The 17,990-nt window shown below is 44.6% G+C and overlaps 1 protein-coding gene across 1 annotated transcript in view; it reads left to right on the forward strand.

Annotated features, from left to right (window-relative positions):
- DERL2 (derlin 2) overlaps positions 1-11,078 on the forward strand; it is a 52,751-nt gene extending 41,673 nt beyond the window's left edge. The window contains exon 7 of the mRNA XM_078679695.1: positions 10,591-11,078. Within this exon, the coding sequence (XP_078535821.1) occupies positions 10,591-10,696 (106 nt within the window). The 3' untranslated portion in view covers positions 10,697-11,078. The remainder of the gene's footprint in view (positions 1-10,590) is intronic.
- Positions 11,079-17,990: the final 6,912 nt, after the last annotated feature.

Raw genomic sequence — 17,990 nt, forward strand, 5'->3', positions numbered from 1 at the left:
TACATTTGGGTGATAAGTGCGCTAGACAAATACACGTTATGTTATAATGCCACTGTGAGGGGTAAGTAGTGAGTATTCAGGTGAATATTTTGGGTCAGCTTTTATGCTTACAGTCTGCATATTTAAGCTTCTTTTTCAGACACACTTTCTTTTCTACTGGAATTGGGATCCAAGGTCCAACTAATACAAAATGCCGTGCTTCAATCATCAATGTGCAGTCCTTACTGACGTACACAATTGGTATCAACCCATTGTGACCTACATAGGTGCTGAGTTTATTGGGCCCCGGTATTTGCAGAGAGATTTGTTCTGCAGTGATTGGCAAGTGTCTTCCATCTTCAAGAGTGCCTGCGGGCTCTGAACAGATTCTATCTTACAGCCCTAGTGGTGGCAGTGGTGGAGGTGTGGAGTAATTGAAGTAAACGTAGTCCCTCTTAAAAGCAGTAACATGATTTTGACACTTCTTCTGTGGGGAATCACAGATTCTCAGTTATGAAAGCTATGCAAGACTCACTTCTTTCGGCTCTCCCTGTGCCTGCATGTTTTAAATTATACAATTGTTCATAGATGCCACTCGAGCATGACTCTTGCCCACCCAAAGCTCTCAGGCACAATGTTTCAGGTCCAGTTTTTAGGTTTAAAGGATGATCCTTTTTGACAATTGCATTAGTGATGCTATATATGCAACACACAATTGTGATATTGCGTGCATCAGACCTGATGTATAGAAGGTGACCATATACAGAAGTGCATAATTTATATAAAATTGTATTTGTATTATTATACAACATGTGTAACTGCTATCTTGACTCAATGATTCTGTGGTGTTTTCTTGAGCCCCACTTCTTCTTAATTTCACACCTCTCCCATTCAAATAAGCCATGGCTCCCTAGTCCTCACTACATAGTCACCACTGATTCAAACAGCCAGTCACCCCCATCCTAGCCCAACCCAAAACAGACACCCCCTCCTAAAACAAAGGCTTGGATCACAAATCCGGCAAAGAAAACTTGGTGTGTGAGTTCTATGTTTGCACTATATCAGTCAAGGTAACCTTTCACACAGAGTGAATTGTGCCTCAAATTTGGCTCAGCCTGCACAGAACTGCGGTGTCACATTAAGGGCAGTAAAAAGCAATAACAATTCCTAGACCATACCAAACATCGTAGCATACATAATCGCATTGTTTCAGACCAAAGCAAACTCAACCACCCTGCCGCACAGACCATTATCATTGTAACCAAAGTCACCCCAACAGTTGATAACACTCCGCTGAAGGTGATTTACCCCACACCTCACCATTGCAATGTTCAAATACAAAGCTCCTGCCACCAGCAAAACATCAATCAATCAATCAATCAATCATTAACATATATAGAGCGCGCTACTCACCCGTGAGGGTCTCAAGGCACTGGAGGGAGGGAGGAGGGGGGGGGGCTGCTACTGCTCGAAGAGCCAGGTCTTGAGGAGTTTTCTGAAGGTGAGATGGTCCTGGGTCAGACGTAGGTGGGCAGGGAGGGAGTTCCATGTCTTGACCGCCAGGTAGGAGAATGATCTTCCTCCGGTGGTGGTTCTTCGGATATGAGGGACGGTGGCGAGGGCTGGCGGATCGGAGCTGGCGGGTGGGGGTGTAGAATGAGAGGTGGTTGTTGAGGTATTCGGGGCTGCTGTTGTGGAGAGCTTTGTGTGCGTGGGTGAGCATCCTGAACGTGATCCTCTTGTTGACGGGGAGCCAGTGCAGGTTTCTCAGGTGGGCGGATATGTGGCTCTGGCGGGGGATGTTGAGGATGAGTCGAGCGGAGGCTTTCTGTATTCGCTGTAGGCGGTTCTGCAGTGTGGCTGTGGTTCCAGCGTAAAGGGCGTTCCCGTAGTCCAGTCGTCTGGTGACGAGGGCCTGGGTGACCGTCTTTCTGGTTTCGGTGGGGATCCACCGGAAGATCTTTCGGAGCATGCGTAGGGTGTTGAAGCATGAGGACGAGACAGCGTTGACTTGCTTGGTCATCGTGAGGGAGGAGTCCAGGATGAATCCCAGGTTATGTGCGTGGTTCGTGGGTGTCGGAGCGGTGCCCAGCGCCGTGGGCCACCAGGAGTCGTCCCAGGCGGATGGGAATTGTCAGAGGATGAGGACCTCCGTCTTGTCAAAGTTGAGCTTCAGACGGCTGTGCTTCATCCATTCTGCGATGTCTTTCATTCCTTCCTGGAGGTTGGTTTTGGCGGTGGCTGGGTCTCTGGTGAGGGAGAGTATCAGTTGTGTGTCGTCGGCGTAGGAGATGATGTTGATATAGTGTTTGCGTGCGATGGCGGCGAGGGTGCTCATGTAGATATTGAAGAGGGTTGGGCTGAGCGAGGATCCTTTGGGTATGCCGCAGATGATCTCGGTAGCCGCCGAGCAGAAGGGGGGAGGCTGACTCGTTGGGTTCTGTTGCAGAGGAACGAAGTGATCCAGCCCAGGGCCTTTCCTTGGATCCCAGTGTTGTGGAGGCGGGTTATTAGGGTGTGGTGGCAGACGGTATCAAAGGCTGCCGAGAGGTCCAGGAGGATGAGAGCGGCTGTTTCTCCATTGTCCATCTCTGTCCTGATGTCATCGGTGGCTGCGATGAGGGCGGTTGGCTCGAAATCCGGACTGGGATGGGTCGAGCGAGTTGTAAGCCTCGAGAAATGCAGGCAGCTGTTTGTTGACGATTTTCTCAATGACTTTAGCCGGGAAGGGGAGAAGGGAGATGGGGCGGAAGTTCTTGAGGTCTGTGTGGTCTGCTATGGGTTTCTTCAGAAGGGCTTTGATCTCTGCGTGTTTCCAGCTTTCAGGGAAGGTGGCTGATGTGAAGGAGCTGTTTGATGTTCCGGAGGTGGGGTGCGATGATGGTGTCGGCTTTGTTGAAGATATGAGGGCACGGGTCAGAGGGGGGAGCCAGAGTGGATGGTATTCATGACGTGGGTGGTGTCTCCAGTGCTGGTGGCGGTCCATGCGTCGAGGATGGTGGTGGGGGTCATAGGTTTGGTGGCTGTAGGCGTAGACTGGGGTCCGAAACTGTCGTGTATGTCTGTGATCTTGCGGTGGAAGAACGTGGCGAGGGAGGAGCAGAGATCCTGTGAAGGTGTGATGTCGTTGCTGGGGTTGGAGAGCTCTTTGACGATGGTGAAGAGTTCCTTGCTGCTGTGGGTGTTGCTGTCCAGCCGCTCTTTGTACGCTGTCCTTTTGATTGTGCGGATCATCTGGTGGTATTCGCAGATGACGTTCTTGAGGGCTGTCATGTTTTCTGAGGTTCGTTCATGGCGCCAGGTTTTTTCGAGGGTTCGGCAGGATTTCTTTACGACTTTAAGGGTGTCGTGAACCATAAGGTTTTTCTGTTGCCGGTCAGGATAGGGGGGTTCTTCAGTGGATCGAGGTCGTCGGCGCAGTTGGTGATCCACTGTGCAAGGTTGTGGGCGGTGTCGTTGGTTTCAGTTGTGCTGGCGGGTGGGTTTTGGCTCAGTGATGTGGTTAGCTGGTCTGCGGTGACTTTGCACCAGCATCTGCGGGGGATCCTTTGCATGTGGTGGTGGGATGTAGTCTTCTTGAAGGTGAAGTGGATGCAGCTGTGGTCAGTCCAGTGTAGTCCGGTGGAGTGGTTGGAGGAGATGTGGTTGCTGGCGGAGAAGATGGGGTAGAGCATGTGGCCAGCGCGGTGGGTGGGTGTGTCCACCAGTTGCTTGAGTCCGAGGTTAGCGAGGTTGTCGAGTAGGATGGTGGTGTTGTCGTTGATGTTCTCCATGTGGAAGTTCAGATCCCCTAGGAGGATGTATTCAGGTAAGGTTAGGGCGTGCGGGCTGATGAAGTCGGCGATGGTTTCGCTGAATCGCGGGGGTCTTTAGATGAGAGTTCCTCTGAGAGTGGTTTGAGGGTCGGTGTGGATCTGGAAGTGTAGGTGTTCGGCGGAGGAGAGTGTGTCTTCAGCGTTGGTCGTGATGCTGACTGGATGGCAATGGCGATGTCGGGGGCTAAGGAGGCGTTCATCCAGGTTTCCGTGAGGAAGGCAACGTTTGGTGGTGTTGTGTCGAGGAGGTCCCAGAGTTCGATGGCGTGTTTGTGGACGGAGCGGGTGTTGAGGAGGATGCATTTGAGGTGGTGGTTGTTCTTGTTGTTGTTGCTGAGTACGGTGGGTGGGGTGCAGGTTCGGTGGCAGGAAAATTTGCAGGCTTGGCAGGAGAAGGGTCCGTGAGTTCTCTTCGGGGTGGCTTGGTAGCAGGCGGGTGGTCGTCCGTTGTTGAGTGCGTTGAGGGTGGCGGGGTCGTATCTCAGTCGGGTAGCTTGGATCCGGCGGGCGCCAGAGGTTCTGGCGCTGGGCGCTGTCCAGGCGCGGATGGGCGCAGACGGGCTTGCCTTAGGTGCGTCAGCGGCGCGCCCGCTGCGCAGCTAGGGAGGAGCAGCTGGGAGGTGGGAGCGGGGTGGCCAATAGGACAGAGGGGGGCGGAGCCGCAGGGAGGCAGCGATTGGAAGGTGGCACCAGGGAGGAGTACACAGAAGGCAAAAAAGGTGGTGGGGAGGGGGTACAGAGGTCAGAAGGGCACAGAGGGCTAAAACGGAGGGACAAAGGGGCACAGAAGTATGAAGACACAGAGGCAGGAGAAAGGGGGCACAAGGGGCACAGAAGGGGCACAGATGTACCAAAACGGGTCGCAGAAAGGAAAACGGGGTCACCGGGCCACAGGCAAAACCGGGGGGCACGAGGGCACACTCACCAAAGCAAAGAGGCAAATGAAGCAGGGGGAAAGATCAGGGCGCAGAGGCAAAGCTGGGAGCACGAAGGGCAGCGATCAGCAGAAGTAGACAGGCAGGGGAGACAAGGGTAGAGCCCAGAGGAGAGAAGGAACGGCAGGCTCATGCGAAGTGAGCAGGGGCGGCGGAAGCGGGCGGCAAGCAGGCGGTAGCACTACACAGGGGCAGCGACACGGGAGGACCGTGTAGCGGCAGGGGGGCAACCTACCTGCAGGCAGGGATAAAGGTCACATATCAAACAATCCATACAAAAGCAGCACAGTCACCATGTAGTTAAAAAATTGTGACACTTTTCAATACCACCTCGCCCTAACTTCCAAACCCAACTTCCACCTCCCATCAAGTAGGCCAAGGACATGTGAATACAACATACAGATTCCTCCTAAACCGTCCCATATCCATCTATAAAGGACACCACTCCCAACAATCTTTTCACATCATTCTACATATGCAACACTACTCTGTGGCATTTCACACTGCAGCGTTACACAGTACATTTAAACCACAAGTGAGGCACATAGCAAGGTTTATGTATGATGAGGAACATGGCCCTTAGTCACAGCAGTATAAAGGGGAGAAGGAGGGATGTGTGGGTGCAGATACTCCAACCATGGGGTTTGGGGGTCAAATGGCAGGCCATGTTAATATATTAAAAGTGAACTTTATTTTACCCAATGAAACATTTTGAAAACAGAGTAGCAAATGTTGTGCTTCAAGCATGCTACGTCTAGCAAATTGTATAAAACTGTAGAAATCATTGTATGGGAGTAGACTCCTCTCAACTGAAATCCAAATGAGACCTTTTACACCGTGATGAATCAGTAACTTTGGTAAAAACTGGATGTGGCTTGAAGAAAGAAAGACTTTAAATATTATCTCAAGAATTATGCTGTCATAATCCAAGCATATGTATCTCTTGACTGGAGAAACCGAGACTGATCTGTACCTTGCCCTCTTTCAAAAGGATCTTAAATCGGATCACTTCAAGCCCATCCTGACTCCTAGCAATTAATTCCATCTTTTCTAAATAGTGCACACTATCTTTAGATACTTAATTTTTTTTAATGCATTTTACTTTGTTGCAGTGGTTGATGCCTCCAGGCTTCACAATTTTTAGATGCATATATAAATTAATAAAATTAACTTACTAGACTATTTGGTGCTTCCCTCCTCTCACCATTCCATCCCCATCCCCTACGACCTTTGGAGAATGAGTGTCAAATGGTTGGTCAAGCAACCGAGTTTAGATTGAATAAAGTTAAAGTATGACATTTTGTGGATAAAACCCCAAGAACATTTAGCTAAAATAAGCAGTAGATTGTCTTTTAAAGCACACTGGATAATTACCCAAGGTAAACACTAAACTGACTGTACAAGGATCTTTTTGGGAGATCTAAAGCCGGAAGAACTCATCCCAAATTATTTTTTGGGGGAAAAATGAGTAGCAAATGGTATGCTTGGAAGAATATATTTTACCAGGGCCACACTACACTGCAAATTGAAATCAGTTCTGAGTAAATGTTAAATGGATGAGGGCTCTTCACAAGAAACATCTGGAAAACATGAAGCCTGAAGCTGCGTTTCACTACACATTTAAATGTAATGGCTAAATAACTGGGTATTGCAACCTGTTCTAAAGGGGAACTGATGACATTTTCCACCACTGCCACAGCACTTACGAGAACGATTTCATACTTCTAGTATTTTATGCAAGTGCCTGTGAGAAGCATGCACCCAATAAAAAAACACAACTCCAAAGCATAATTATTTTATTTGTGCCACAGGAGAAACAATGCCTATCTGAAAAGCTGCCAACTGTATTGAAAAAAGAACGCACATTTTAAACACTGTACCAGGCCACAGGACTCTGTTCCTTTAGCAATTAATAGCCCATAGACCTTTCCACAACAAAAATTAAAATACCATTGTCATTTATGCAACTAAGCAATCGAGTGCTACCATCATATGCCTGTGTTGCTGAAATATTTAAAGGTTCTGTTAATAATCAGATGTATGTCAACCTAACATGAATGCTGCTCAAGTATGTCAGAAGTGTGCCAGCCTTGGTCACTAATGCTCAAATATTGTAGAGGTGCTTAAAGTAAAAGGCACCTGCTCCGTATGTAGTGGAAGTGAGGGGGGCATGGATCAGTGCTCAGAGGCCATGTGTGGTGCTCAGAGTTCCTGGGCAGGTGCAAATTATATATTACCATCAGGTTACTGATCATACAGGCTTGATTCAGTAGAATTACTTCTTAGGATTCGTTTACTGCCAGGATGCCTAATTATGTCAACCAGATTGAGACAATGGCCTACCTGCCTGTAGTGCACACATTGCCTTGTCTTTAGTTAGATTTCCCCACTATATGTAAAACTTATGCTGTCGTGTAGGTTTCATTTCTACTTTGACATTGCATTTAAAAGCGTAATTTCCATGTAGGTTTCCAAAGGCTGTGAGTATTTAAGTTTCCCAACATGTAAAAACTGCAATCTAGTTTTTACAACGACCCTAGTGTGTAAAACACTTCTGTTATAGTTATACTCCTTCTTATTATTTTCCTCATCCTTCTCTACCTTTCACCCTCACCACTTTCTCCGACCGAAACAGGTGCCCACTTTTGCCTGAATTTGGGATTTAATGGACAGAGCACTGTCCATTTTAATTCCCAGATTTTTTTTTACCGAGCTCTGAAGTGTGTTCAGGGGGGTCAAGGGGGACATCTTGGGGCCACCTCGATCTTCAGACTGTGAAGTACGAAAGAAAGCAATCTCCAATTTGTCTGGGTTACATTTATGTTGGTTTATGGTCCGCCAGTTGAACATCTTAGAGAGGCATGTTTTGATGATTTCACCTTCAAAAATAGCCCCTTTATTGCAAGTGAAGAGCAGCTGAGTGTCGTCCGCATATGATATCACTTTGGCTCCACATGATGCAGCAAGAGGAGTCAGATGAGCATTGACTAGCATGGGGCTCAATGCTGAACCCTGAGGGATGCCCACCTTCAGGTTCTGTATAAGGGATGCAAAAGGGGAAATACTTACTTCTTGGCTTCTATTGTCCAGAAAGGAAGTCAGCCACTTTAGGGTCAGGCCACCAATTTCGATATTCTGTAGCAGATCCAGAAGTCAATCATTTTTTTTTTAAACAAATTTTATTGGGTTTTATTCGCACAGCATATAGCAACAATTACATGACCCACACTGTCTAAATCCCTAGAAGAAACCCCCTTGGTAACAGGTTCAGGGAAAGGGTCGGGATAAAACTAGTGCAAGTCCATGAGTCCTAATAAAAATGACTCTCCGTGTATCCCCGATTAATAACCCAATGCATCCCCCAGCTACCCACCCTCCTCCCCGGATCCCCATCATCGATGTCCGCATTCGGTTACAGTCGTGATAATTTGTGTGTACAGGAGCCGTTAATAAGTGTTCAATGTAGTATGCCTGTCATCTAGAGTGTCGCTGCTCCGCTGGTTCATCATGTGTGCCATAGTCGCGCAGTGATTGTACTAAAGCATCCCATGCCTGTGCTGCTTCTAACGCCTTGTCATTGCTCTGTCTTCGCGCATTTTGAAATCTCAGCACACTTTCACCATTAGCCCACTTATGAAACTCGTTCCTCCACCTGGCGCTAGTAGGTCCTACCGCTGCTTTGCAGTGCTGTGTGATTTCTCGCTTTGCTAATATGAGCCCCATATCTACAAACTTGCTTGTGATCTTGTTTCTGGGGGTATGGGGGAAACCAGTGTAGGACAGCCATATCAAATACCAAACCCATCTCTGTTATCGCGTTAAGAGTGTCACCCACCTCCTTCCAATAGAGCGTCAGACTGGGCACGACCAGATCATATGATCCAACTCCACTCCTATCTCTGTAAAGCGAGGGCATGCTGCAGTGTCCACATTGAAGTATTTTTTTATCTTTCCTGGCGTTAAATACGCCCGGTGGAGGATATAAAAATGTACCAGTTGGAATCTGGCGTTGCGCGTGCTCTTCCAGGCCCTCCGCAGTATCTGAGCCCACACTGTTTCGGGGATATCCTTCCCTATATCAGTTTCCCACTTTAGCTTCAGCGCCTCTAGATCCAGTAGTCAATCATGAGGGATGGTGTTGAAAGCCGCCGAAAGATTTAACATAAAAAAGACGGCCTTGCCCCCACAATCCAACTTATCTTTAAAGTAATCTGTCACCTCTAGTAAGGCTGTTTCCGTGCTACAGCTTGCACTGAAACTCGATTGACTGGGGTACCACAGATTGTTACTTTCAAGGTAACCTGAGATAATTGAATTAACATGTTTTTCCAGCACTTTTGAGAAAGTAGGGATTGGAGAAATAGGTCTGTAATTGGCCAGGACTTTGTGGTCGGCCAACAGCTTCTTAAGTAGAAGAAGGATTTTAGCATGTTTCCATATAAGAGGCATTATTCCAGATGCTAGAGATGCATTTAAAACTTTGGCCAGAAGCTGGGACGACAAGGGTCGGCGGGAGAGCCCAAATTCAGACATTTAATGGCAGATAGGGGCTCCGCCATGAGGATTCTCAGAGTGTAGTTCCTATAGTGAACAACGTAAAGAAACTATCGGCCAATACAACAATATTGTCTGGCACCCATGCGGTATCTCATGGACTGGTGCTGCCACTGCCTGACGTGGTGTACCCTGTTAGAAGTCTTTGAAGACCTCACCCTATAGGCTACAACTGCTGAAGATGAGCACCCATATACACCCGGACGAGAGACCCGACTCTTCTGCACTTTGCTTGAAGGATACAACTGTTGATGATGAGGACCTGTCTGCACTCCACCCGGAGTCTGCAACAGTTAAAGATGAATGACCATCTATACCTGGCCTGGAGGCTGCAACTGACTAAGATAAGTACCTGTCAAGCAGGGCCACAGTGACCAAGTGAAAAGTGAGACCACCGCCCATCTGCCCACATCACCACAGTCTTTGCCAAACATATGACTTCACAGATCTCACCACCCAGCGCTGTCCGAAATGCATCTCGATTTAGCTGCCGGAACCATGTCTCTATTGAGCAGATAACGCTGGGCCTGAACCCGGAATAATTCTTAATCCTGCAAAGTTGAACCAGCTGTCACAGTGCTTACTATGCCTAATGCCAAATCTTGGCTTAATGATCTATCGAACTGAAGTACAAACTATCCAGAGAGAGAGCAACTAGTGATCTGTACATGTGCCTAATCAATGCTCGTCCCAGTACATTTGCATAAGTTACCATAAAACTGAGAACTTCCTAGAGTGGGGAAAGTGCACTGCAGTGGTTATGGCACGCACTAGAACTCTAGGTGAGGTCACTGTCCAGTAACTGTAACTCCACTGAAATGTGTAGTATTTTGCTCCGCTGGGAGATGTATGTACTTTTATTTTAACTAAAAGAGAAGCACCGGGCTGGACAATATGTTATTTTGTCTGTTGATTGACTGTTCAATTCAGAGTTCTTGTCGCCTATGTTGTGTTCCTTTTGAATGCTCACCCTCACTACCCCAATTGTCCAGTCCAAAACGAATGTACTTGGCCCAGTTTGGATAACCATAGTAAGAATGACCTGAGAACACCAGAGACAAACTACCCCAATCCCCAAGATGGGAAACCAATAGCTCCGTCTACCATGTGCTTCTGTTCCTCCTGGACCCCGAAAGGGGTCTGACATGCATGCACTACTTACTGGTAAAAATGTAACTAATTTCTCAAAGGCAAAGTTATCAAAATGAGTAATACATTCAATTCAGGGTAATGATCAGAAAAATATAATCTTATAGAAATATGTTTTGAAATGATAAATTAATACATGTTAATTTTTTGGCTTTCAGGAAAGCAATTTTTGATGCTCAAGAAGAAGATCACAATTATGATCCATTGCCTGAAGAGCGTCCTGGAGGTTTCGCCTGGGGTGAGGGTCAACAGCTTGGAGGATAGCACAGTGCAGACTCTCAAACTCAACCAGGAGGGACTAAATGGAATATGCCCTGTTGGATTCACAAGCCCTTTTTTGCAGGATTTGTGAGAGCTTTACATCTGTCATTCCAGAAAGCACTTTATGGAAACTGTTCACTTACTGAACCAAGAAAACATTTCCAGCAGGCCAACAGTGCCTCTTCTGTGAGCTTATTCTCCTGGAGCCAAAAACTGGACGACAAAAACTTGATTTACTTTCAAGTCCTGTAAACAAGATCACAAGCGCTTCTTTACTGTCTTCAGGTTTTTGGTGTGTGTATGTTTTTAAGTCCTTTGGTAGAGGACATAATGTACGTTTGGATTTCTTTAGAAAAGAAACAAAAATAAAACATTTTCCATCTTAGTTGTTGAAACAATGATAATTTAGGGGAACCGACTCATTATGGTGTTTTTTCTCTAGTTTTTGTAAGAATCTGCACAGGCATTACCAGCATCTTTTTAAAATATTATGCACAATGGTAGATCTGAGTCAGTCTGTGTTCACAGCAGGGCCCTGCTAAACATTCAATTTTATTAAAAGAATATCTCGGCAAAGAAAACCATGTGACCAGCATTGTTTAAAGAAAAAAAATTGAGCTTCAACTTCAAGATGATCTGGATGTGGAGCTTTCACAAAGGCGTAATTTCATACTAAAGTAGAACCAATCTCAATCTTGGTTTGCATTTCACGGTGCGCTCTGTGTGTGTCTCACGTTGGAAAAAGGGCGCAAGATGATACATTTAAACCTCGAAGGCATTCCATTACTTCCTTTTGAATCAAGAGAATATGATTTGTAGGATTTATTTGTTCCTGCACGATTTGGTAAATTATACCTCTGGAACAATTCTTAATGATGAATGTAACACATGACCTTGTAGTTGGCTTAAGTTCAGCTGTAATGATAATCTTTGTTTACTGCCTAGTTCTAAGGGATATCCTATTTGGAGGCCTCAATTGCGGTGGAACAGAAACCTATGTACAACTCGTGTGATCAGTTTTGTCAGACCCAAAATACCTCTGTAATCATGTCCATAAATGTTCCAGAGGAAACAAGAACAGATATCCTCAACCATACGTTAGAATCTTCTGAAACAATGTTTGTCCTTGCTGGGCTGTGGATCAAGTAGCAACATTTATTAGATACGTAACCAAAATCTTTTAGAATTCAAGGAGTTTGTGACTAAATTTGGAACACTATCAACTCTGCAAGTCTGTACATTATTCTAACGACCATAAATGCTCATTTGTAAAGTTGTTTTAAACTTGGTGGTTGAACCAAGGGCCGCTAGAAATGGGGTTGGATTTGGATTATAACAGCACATTCTGCAATTGTATTGATTTCTATAATTTTGGCAAAGCAAAAAGGTGAACCTCATTGTGGATATTAGTTGACGAATCATGTTTCATTGCATATATCTGAAATCGGAGAATCTGACAGGTAAATTGGAAGAATCTTTGGTTAGGTAACCTGTACCTGTTAGAGGTTACTGTGCAACCGCGTTATATTCGACTTTGCAACTAATTCCATTTTATGAATCTCGTACATCTGATCTCGCACAGGGATGTGCTTTAGGGTTCGAGATGTTTGAAAGGAACTGGTAAAAATGATAGAATTATAATTTTCTTTCACTTTTTATAGTCGTTGCTTATTGTTTCAGCAACTCTTTGGAGTTAATAGCTCAGATAATGCAATTCAGTAAATGGTTTTGGAGACTAAGCCATCCATCATCTTGATTTCTGAGCTTGTTGTTCAGTTCATGGCACCATTGTGAACAAACGTGACAGTTATATAATGGCCTCTCCCGGCTAACTTCACCCTGTTTGTGCTGCCTGTATCCAAAAACCTGGCTTGATTGTGAAGCCGTTGATGCATGTAGACTACTGCTTGAAGCAGAGTACACCTTCTTTGACTTTACAGTTTAAGTGGTTTACAAGAAAGAGATAGTTTTGTGGGTGTAGTTTGTAGTGAATTTTTGCTTCTTTTAGAGCAAGGGGCTGTTTTAAACCATAGAGCGTTTGCATTTCTGAAAAAGCTTACTAAATTATTATTTTTAAATTTTATTTATTGAGTTTCTAAACTTACATGAATGTGAACGCATATTTCAATGCAACGTTTAAATGCACAGCAAGCTTACCAAAATGTGACAATTAGTTTATTAATAACACTACATTATGACTGTGAGAAAGTTGCATTCCACATGTTAGATAAGGACTTTTTAGACATAGTGTGAGCTGTGCATGATTAGTCGTTCAGCTTTGGGACAAGAATAAGAGGGATTAGTGATTCCTTCTAAGGTAACGTTTTCACAGGTGTAAGTAACAAAGAATGCATCCATCTATTGGTTGCATGTCTATTTTACTTATTTAATGTTCCATCGGTGTATATTGTGTGGTAAATGAATGGCCGTTTAGATGCCAGCTGAAAAGCAGTTAGGGTTGTGGACTTTCAGGCAGCAAACGTGTAAATGACTAGGTGGAACTCTATCTGCATTTTGGAGGCCATTTTAACAATTTGCTCTATGCCATTTAGTTTTGGTGAAATTGTAATTGCGTTCTAAAAGGCATGTGGATTTGAAAGTGTCAAATGGATGCCTGCTGTAAGGCTCTGAAGCAGTCAGACTATCGACTTAAAACACGACCATGCAAACACATTTATTACAGAGGCACAATCGTGCTTCTGTCCTGAATTTTGCCACAATGATAGCACAGTGTATAGGAACTCTGATGTATTAGTATATTTGAATATTTTGAACCTACTTAACCAATCGGGACCAAAAACAGCGCAATGGAGGATACCTTGCAGTGTGCCAAATGTATTGCAGATCAGTCAAACAGTTCAAAAGTTAAAGGGGAGCTGGTGTCCCACAACTTTTCACTTTTTTTTGTACACATCTGTATTTGTTATAGAAGTGTTTTTCTCTGTACTTAAGTCGAAAAAGGCTTAACTGATGGTCACCAAATTGAAATGTCATTTTCAGTTATTCAGTGAATTTTTCTCACTTGGTAACAATCTAGTAAGCTGTTTTGGAGACATAAGGCAAAACGTGAGCTACTGTGCATGTCAAAGTATCTCTGTTTTTCCGAAAGTTTGCAAATGCTGGTCCGAACATGCATAGTATTATAGATCATGGTGTAAGTTTACAAACAATGTGAACATTGAGGAAAACATCAGCTGGGGTTGGCATGGGGAAAGCCCGAGCCATGGCAGACATAAGTATATGTTTCCTGACTCACATATCAACGGGACTTGTGGAGCTTTCGTTTGTACCAAACCACTTTGCACCATTTTTTTGTTGGCTTACAAGAAACAAACACACACAAGGGATAAACAATGCACTCTTTGAGGTTGATGTGGGCTAAGCCCAGGCATTAGTGGATCATAATTACATATCTCAGAAACACACAACACTTTTGTTGGACATGTGGTGTTTTACTTTGCGCCATTTGTTTTTGTTGCTTGCGAACAATGGACCTGCTGCGTAGACAAGTGGCTAAACGCACAGCTAAGTGTTAGTGTGGGCTTCGTTCATTCTTTAGCGGACCCTTATCACACGTCCCCTGACACACACAACACCTCACTGGGACATACGAACTTTCATTTCTCACCAAGCAAATTTTTAGTATATGCTAATGAAAAAATATGCAATAAACTGTAGACTCGCAATACACACCGCACTGTATTTCCCACCAAAACCGTAGAGTTTTGGTGAACTTTCAAATAAAACTCACAGTAAAACGATTTAGCTCAGGCTTCTCAGACGAGCAACTGACGAGCTACTGTTAGGTCTCCATCTACTTATATGTAGCTCTCCTGCTGCAACCCATGCTACTGAATTAAAAGCTTTTGCTTTGCTGAATTAATATATGTATTCTAAGGTTGAAACACCTGTATTTTTAGATGTAAATGTGTGCATTTTCAGAACTCATAAACTGATGTTTGGAGAAATATTGTTCAATGTACCAAATAATTTTAAAGTTCAATGTTTGAGTGATAAACGTATTACTAATATTACCTTGCTACCAGGGGGCTTGCTACTATTTTGGTCATATATTAGCCATGTAAAGGCATTTTAAATTGATATTTTTTATTTTAATATTAGTGCTGTCAGCCCTGCCTGATGCTCTGAGAAGATTGCTGACTGTAAATTGCGTGTGTGGCCGCTAATGGGATTTTATTTGATTTGCTCGGTATTACAACACTAATAATATTAGTAGCTTGGGGGGATTTTCATTTACCATAATTAGCTCCTATTACAGAAAAGGTTGGAGACCACTGATTTGGCTAGTTTTCTACGAACATCTTGGTTCACAAGGATCTTTTGGTGCTAAAGAAGAAGCTGTGCTGCGAAAAGAGGACTTAAAGATCTCGTTCAGTGTTTTGTCACTACTGTTGGGACATAAAAGATGATGGTTGAAGATTCTCTCCTACTCATCCTCCTCTCTCACAGCAGTGCTCGGATAGAAAAATACTACAGACACAATAACATTAAATTCTTCTGTCAGTTGATGCAGAAGATTCTTCACCTTGTGTGCAGTTGTACCCGTGGGGGCTGCAACATTAGTGGAAGGTACACTTCCACTCTCTTTCTTTACTCTGGGGTGGTTGTTTGAAAAGCAATCTTGACTGACCACCTCCATAATTATTGTGAATTCTTTCTCCATGTGTCAAGATATACTACATAAAATGCCCTCCCAGTGCTGCGAATGCATGCGTTGCAGCATATGTTTTGTGTTTATATGGTATTCGCACATTGTTGCATATATTGCCAGCATGGTATACTGCCAGTCAGTGTTCCACAATTGCACTTGATGTGAAGTAAGGGCACACCCAGGAGTTTGATGGGCTTCTTCGTTCATCCGTGGCAGCAACATCAGCAACTCTTTCTGCTGCCAGGCGAGCACGTGATCCATCTTACTCTCCTTTCCTGTTTCCATCAGCCACTTTTCCCTTGGGTGAAACGTACACGCACACTCTCATACAATGCTTCTGCAGCATTGGATGGTCATTTTCAGTTCAATCATGGCAGCAATTTAAAATCATTATCAACAATAGAGGGTTCTGGCCCATAATCGGTAAGGTTTTTTAAAATACGCATATATGTACATTCTTAAGCAAAGCACATTGTTAAATACCAATGATGTTACACATTTGACAAAGGGCTAAAAACTTGCATTATAAGTTGACTCGAACTTGAACACTGAATCAAAAAATGTTTCATATTCAGAGAGGTATCCACGCACAAAAAGCGAAGATGCAAATGTACTTTATCTTTAATAGCCATGTTCTTAAATAAACATATGGCGCATATTTAAATCGTGCATACCAATCTATGAAATGTAAAGATTGTTTTATGTCATTAAGTAAGTAAAAAGCAGCAGTAAGTTAATTAATTAAGACTTTTTCTAACATGCACTATTAAAGAACACTCCACTTCAGCTTCAAAACAATGTTCCTGTTCTTCAGAGACTAAATACAGTGGTAGCATCACCTAGCAGGAATCAGTTATTTTACTTTCATGGAAAGTAAACCGTTTATATTTTGTAACATCTTCAGTTACATCATTCGATATTTGGAAAGCCAACTTTCATTAAGAATTAATCGGATATTGCACAACTGCTAATGCAAGCGAGGGTGCACGGGGCAGGCAACCAGAAGAACCGAGGATAATTGTTACCTTTTGGTACAGATCCACACAAGTAGTGATGGTTGGTCACTGGACTGTCTGCGTCCTGAGAATGACACTATTTTTAATCTTTGGGCGGGCCTGATTGCACCCATGCAGAAGGGCTAATCTGATGAGAACATTTCAAAGTTTGTGAGTTGAACTTAGGCACAGCACAGTAAGACATCTCCAAAGATTCCACCATGACCACATTTCTTGTGAAATATCCCTGCAGCTAACTTTAGGAAATAGAGATCACAATCTTGAGGATAGAAAGCAGTTAAGTTACCTCCACCGCAGTGGTCACAGCAGCTGCATAGGATGAAAACTAAAGTGTTGAAAGTTGGGCGCATCTACAACAGCTACATCATCAGTAGTACAGTCCTCGTAAGCTGGTCTTTCTGCTGCAGTTGAAGTCGATGCAAGAGTCACTGTCACTCTTACTCTATTCGTTATGATTGCTGTGGCAAGTGCATTTTGATTGAACTATTAGCCAGGTTTTGGCAGCTAGTAGCAGCTCTTGCGCAGCGTGGTGAGCGCGTTCTGTTTTTAAAACCCCTTTTGATATTTTTGTTCGTATTTTTTTCTTCTACCCTGATTTTAATAGGCAGCATTCTCGGGGCTCCCCCCTTACCTGCACTATAATAGGTATAACACCGCCGCTTGAGCGGGCCCGGTTTCGGGGTGGCTGAAGGTTTTTCTCGCTCCCCTAGCGGGCGCCATCTTGGGAAGGGCTCTGACGCTCTTCCAGCGCCATCTTGAGTGTACTGGAGGGTCGTTTTGCTCCCCACCTGGAGGGACTATTTAAACCAGTCCTCCGAGCGCAGCGGGATCGCGCAGCGGGTCGGCCTCCGCTTTGCCGGAGTCTTGCCAGAGTCCTGCCCGTCTGCGCCCGTCAGCGTCTCGGCAGCGGACGGAGCTGGACGGCTGGGTGGGTTAATTTTAGCTGAACCTCTGTGTCGTTTCACAGATATGCTTTGCTATATCTCGGCAGATTTACTTGCCTTACGCCCCCCTCGTGGCCATTGTCATTCTATCTTCCCTGGTGGTCGAGCCTCAAGGAAAGGCTGTCCGACTTGTGGCTGGCGTCTCCTGATGTCTACTGGAACTGCGCGGGACAATACTCCGGCTCCTTTTCAATGTTTTCTTCTGAATACCAGATCCCTGAACTGTCATTCTCTTGACATCTGGAATTTACTACAGAATTCCAATACATCATGCTTATTTCTCACAGAAACTTGGCTGAGTGAGTGCTCCGCACCCGATTTAGCCAACGCTATCCCTCCGGAATATAACATCTTTAGGAGGGATAGAATATCGGGCAGAGGAGGAGGTGTAGCACTTGTTGTAAATAAAAACATTCCCTGCTCAACCTTTCTGGTAGAGAATATTCAGGGATGTGAAGCCCTTGGTTTCACCCTTCATTTCTCTCCCCTCCAGGCTTGCACCGGGATTCTTTTGTATAGAACCCCGGGACCTGCAGGGCTGTTCTTTGATGAACTACAAGTAGCTCTCTCAGTCCCTTGTCTTAGATCTGAGCATTGTATTCTTCTTGGGGATCCTAATGTTCACATGGATAATATACTTGACCTTGATGCAATGAAACTTAATG

Source organism: Lissotriton helveticus, chromosome 3_1, assembly GCF_964261635.1.
Source record: "Lissotriton helveticus chromosome 3_1, aLisHel1.1, whole genome shotgun sequence".
NCBI classification, from domain to species: Eukaryota; Metazoa; Chordata; class Amphibia; order Caudata; family Salamandridae; genus Lissotriton; species Lissotriton helveticus.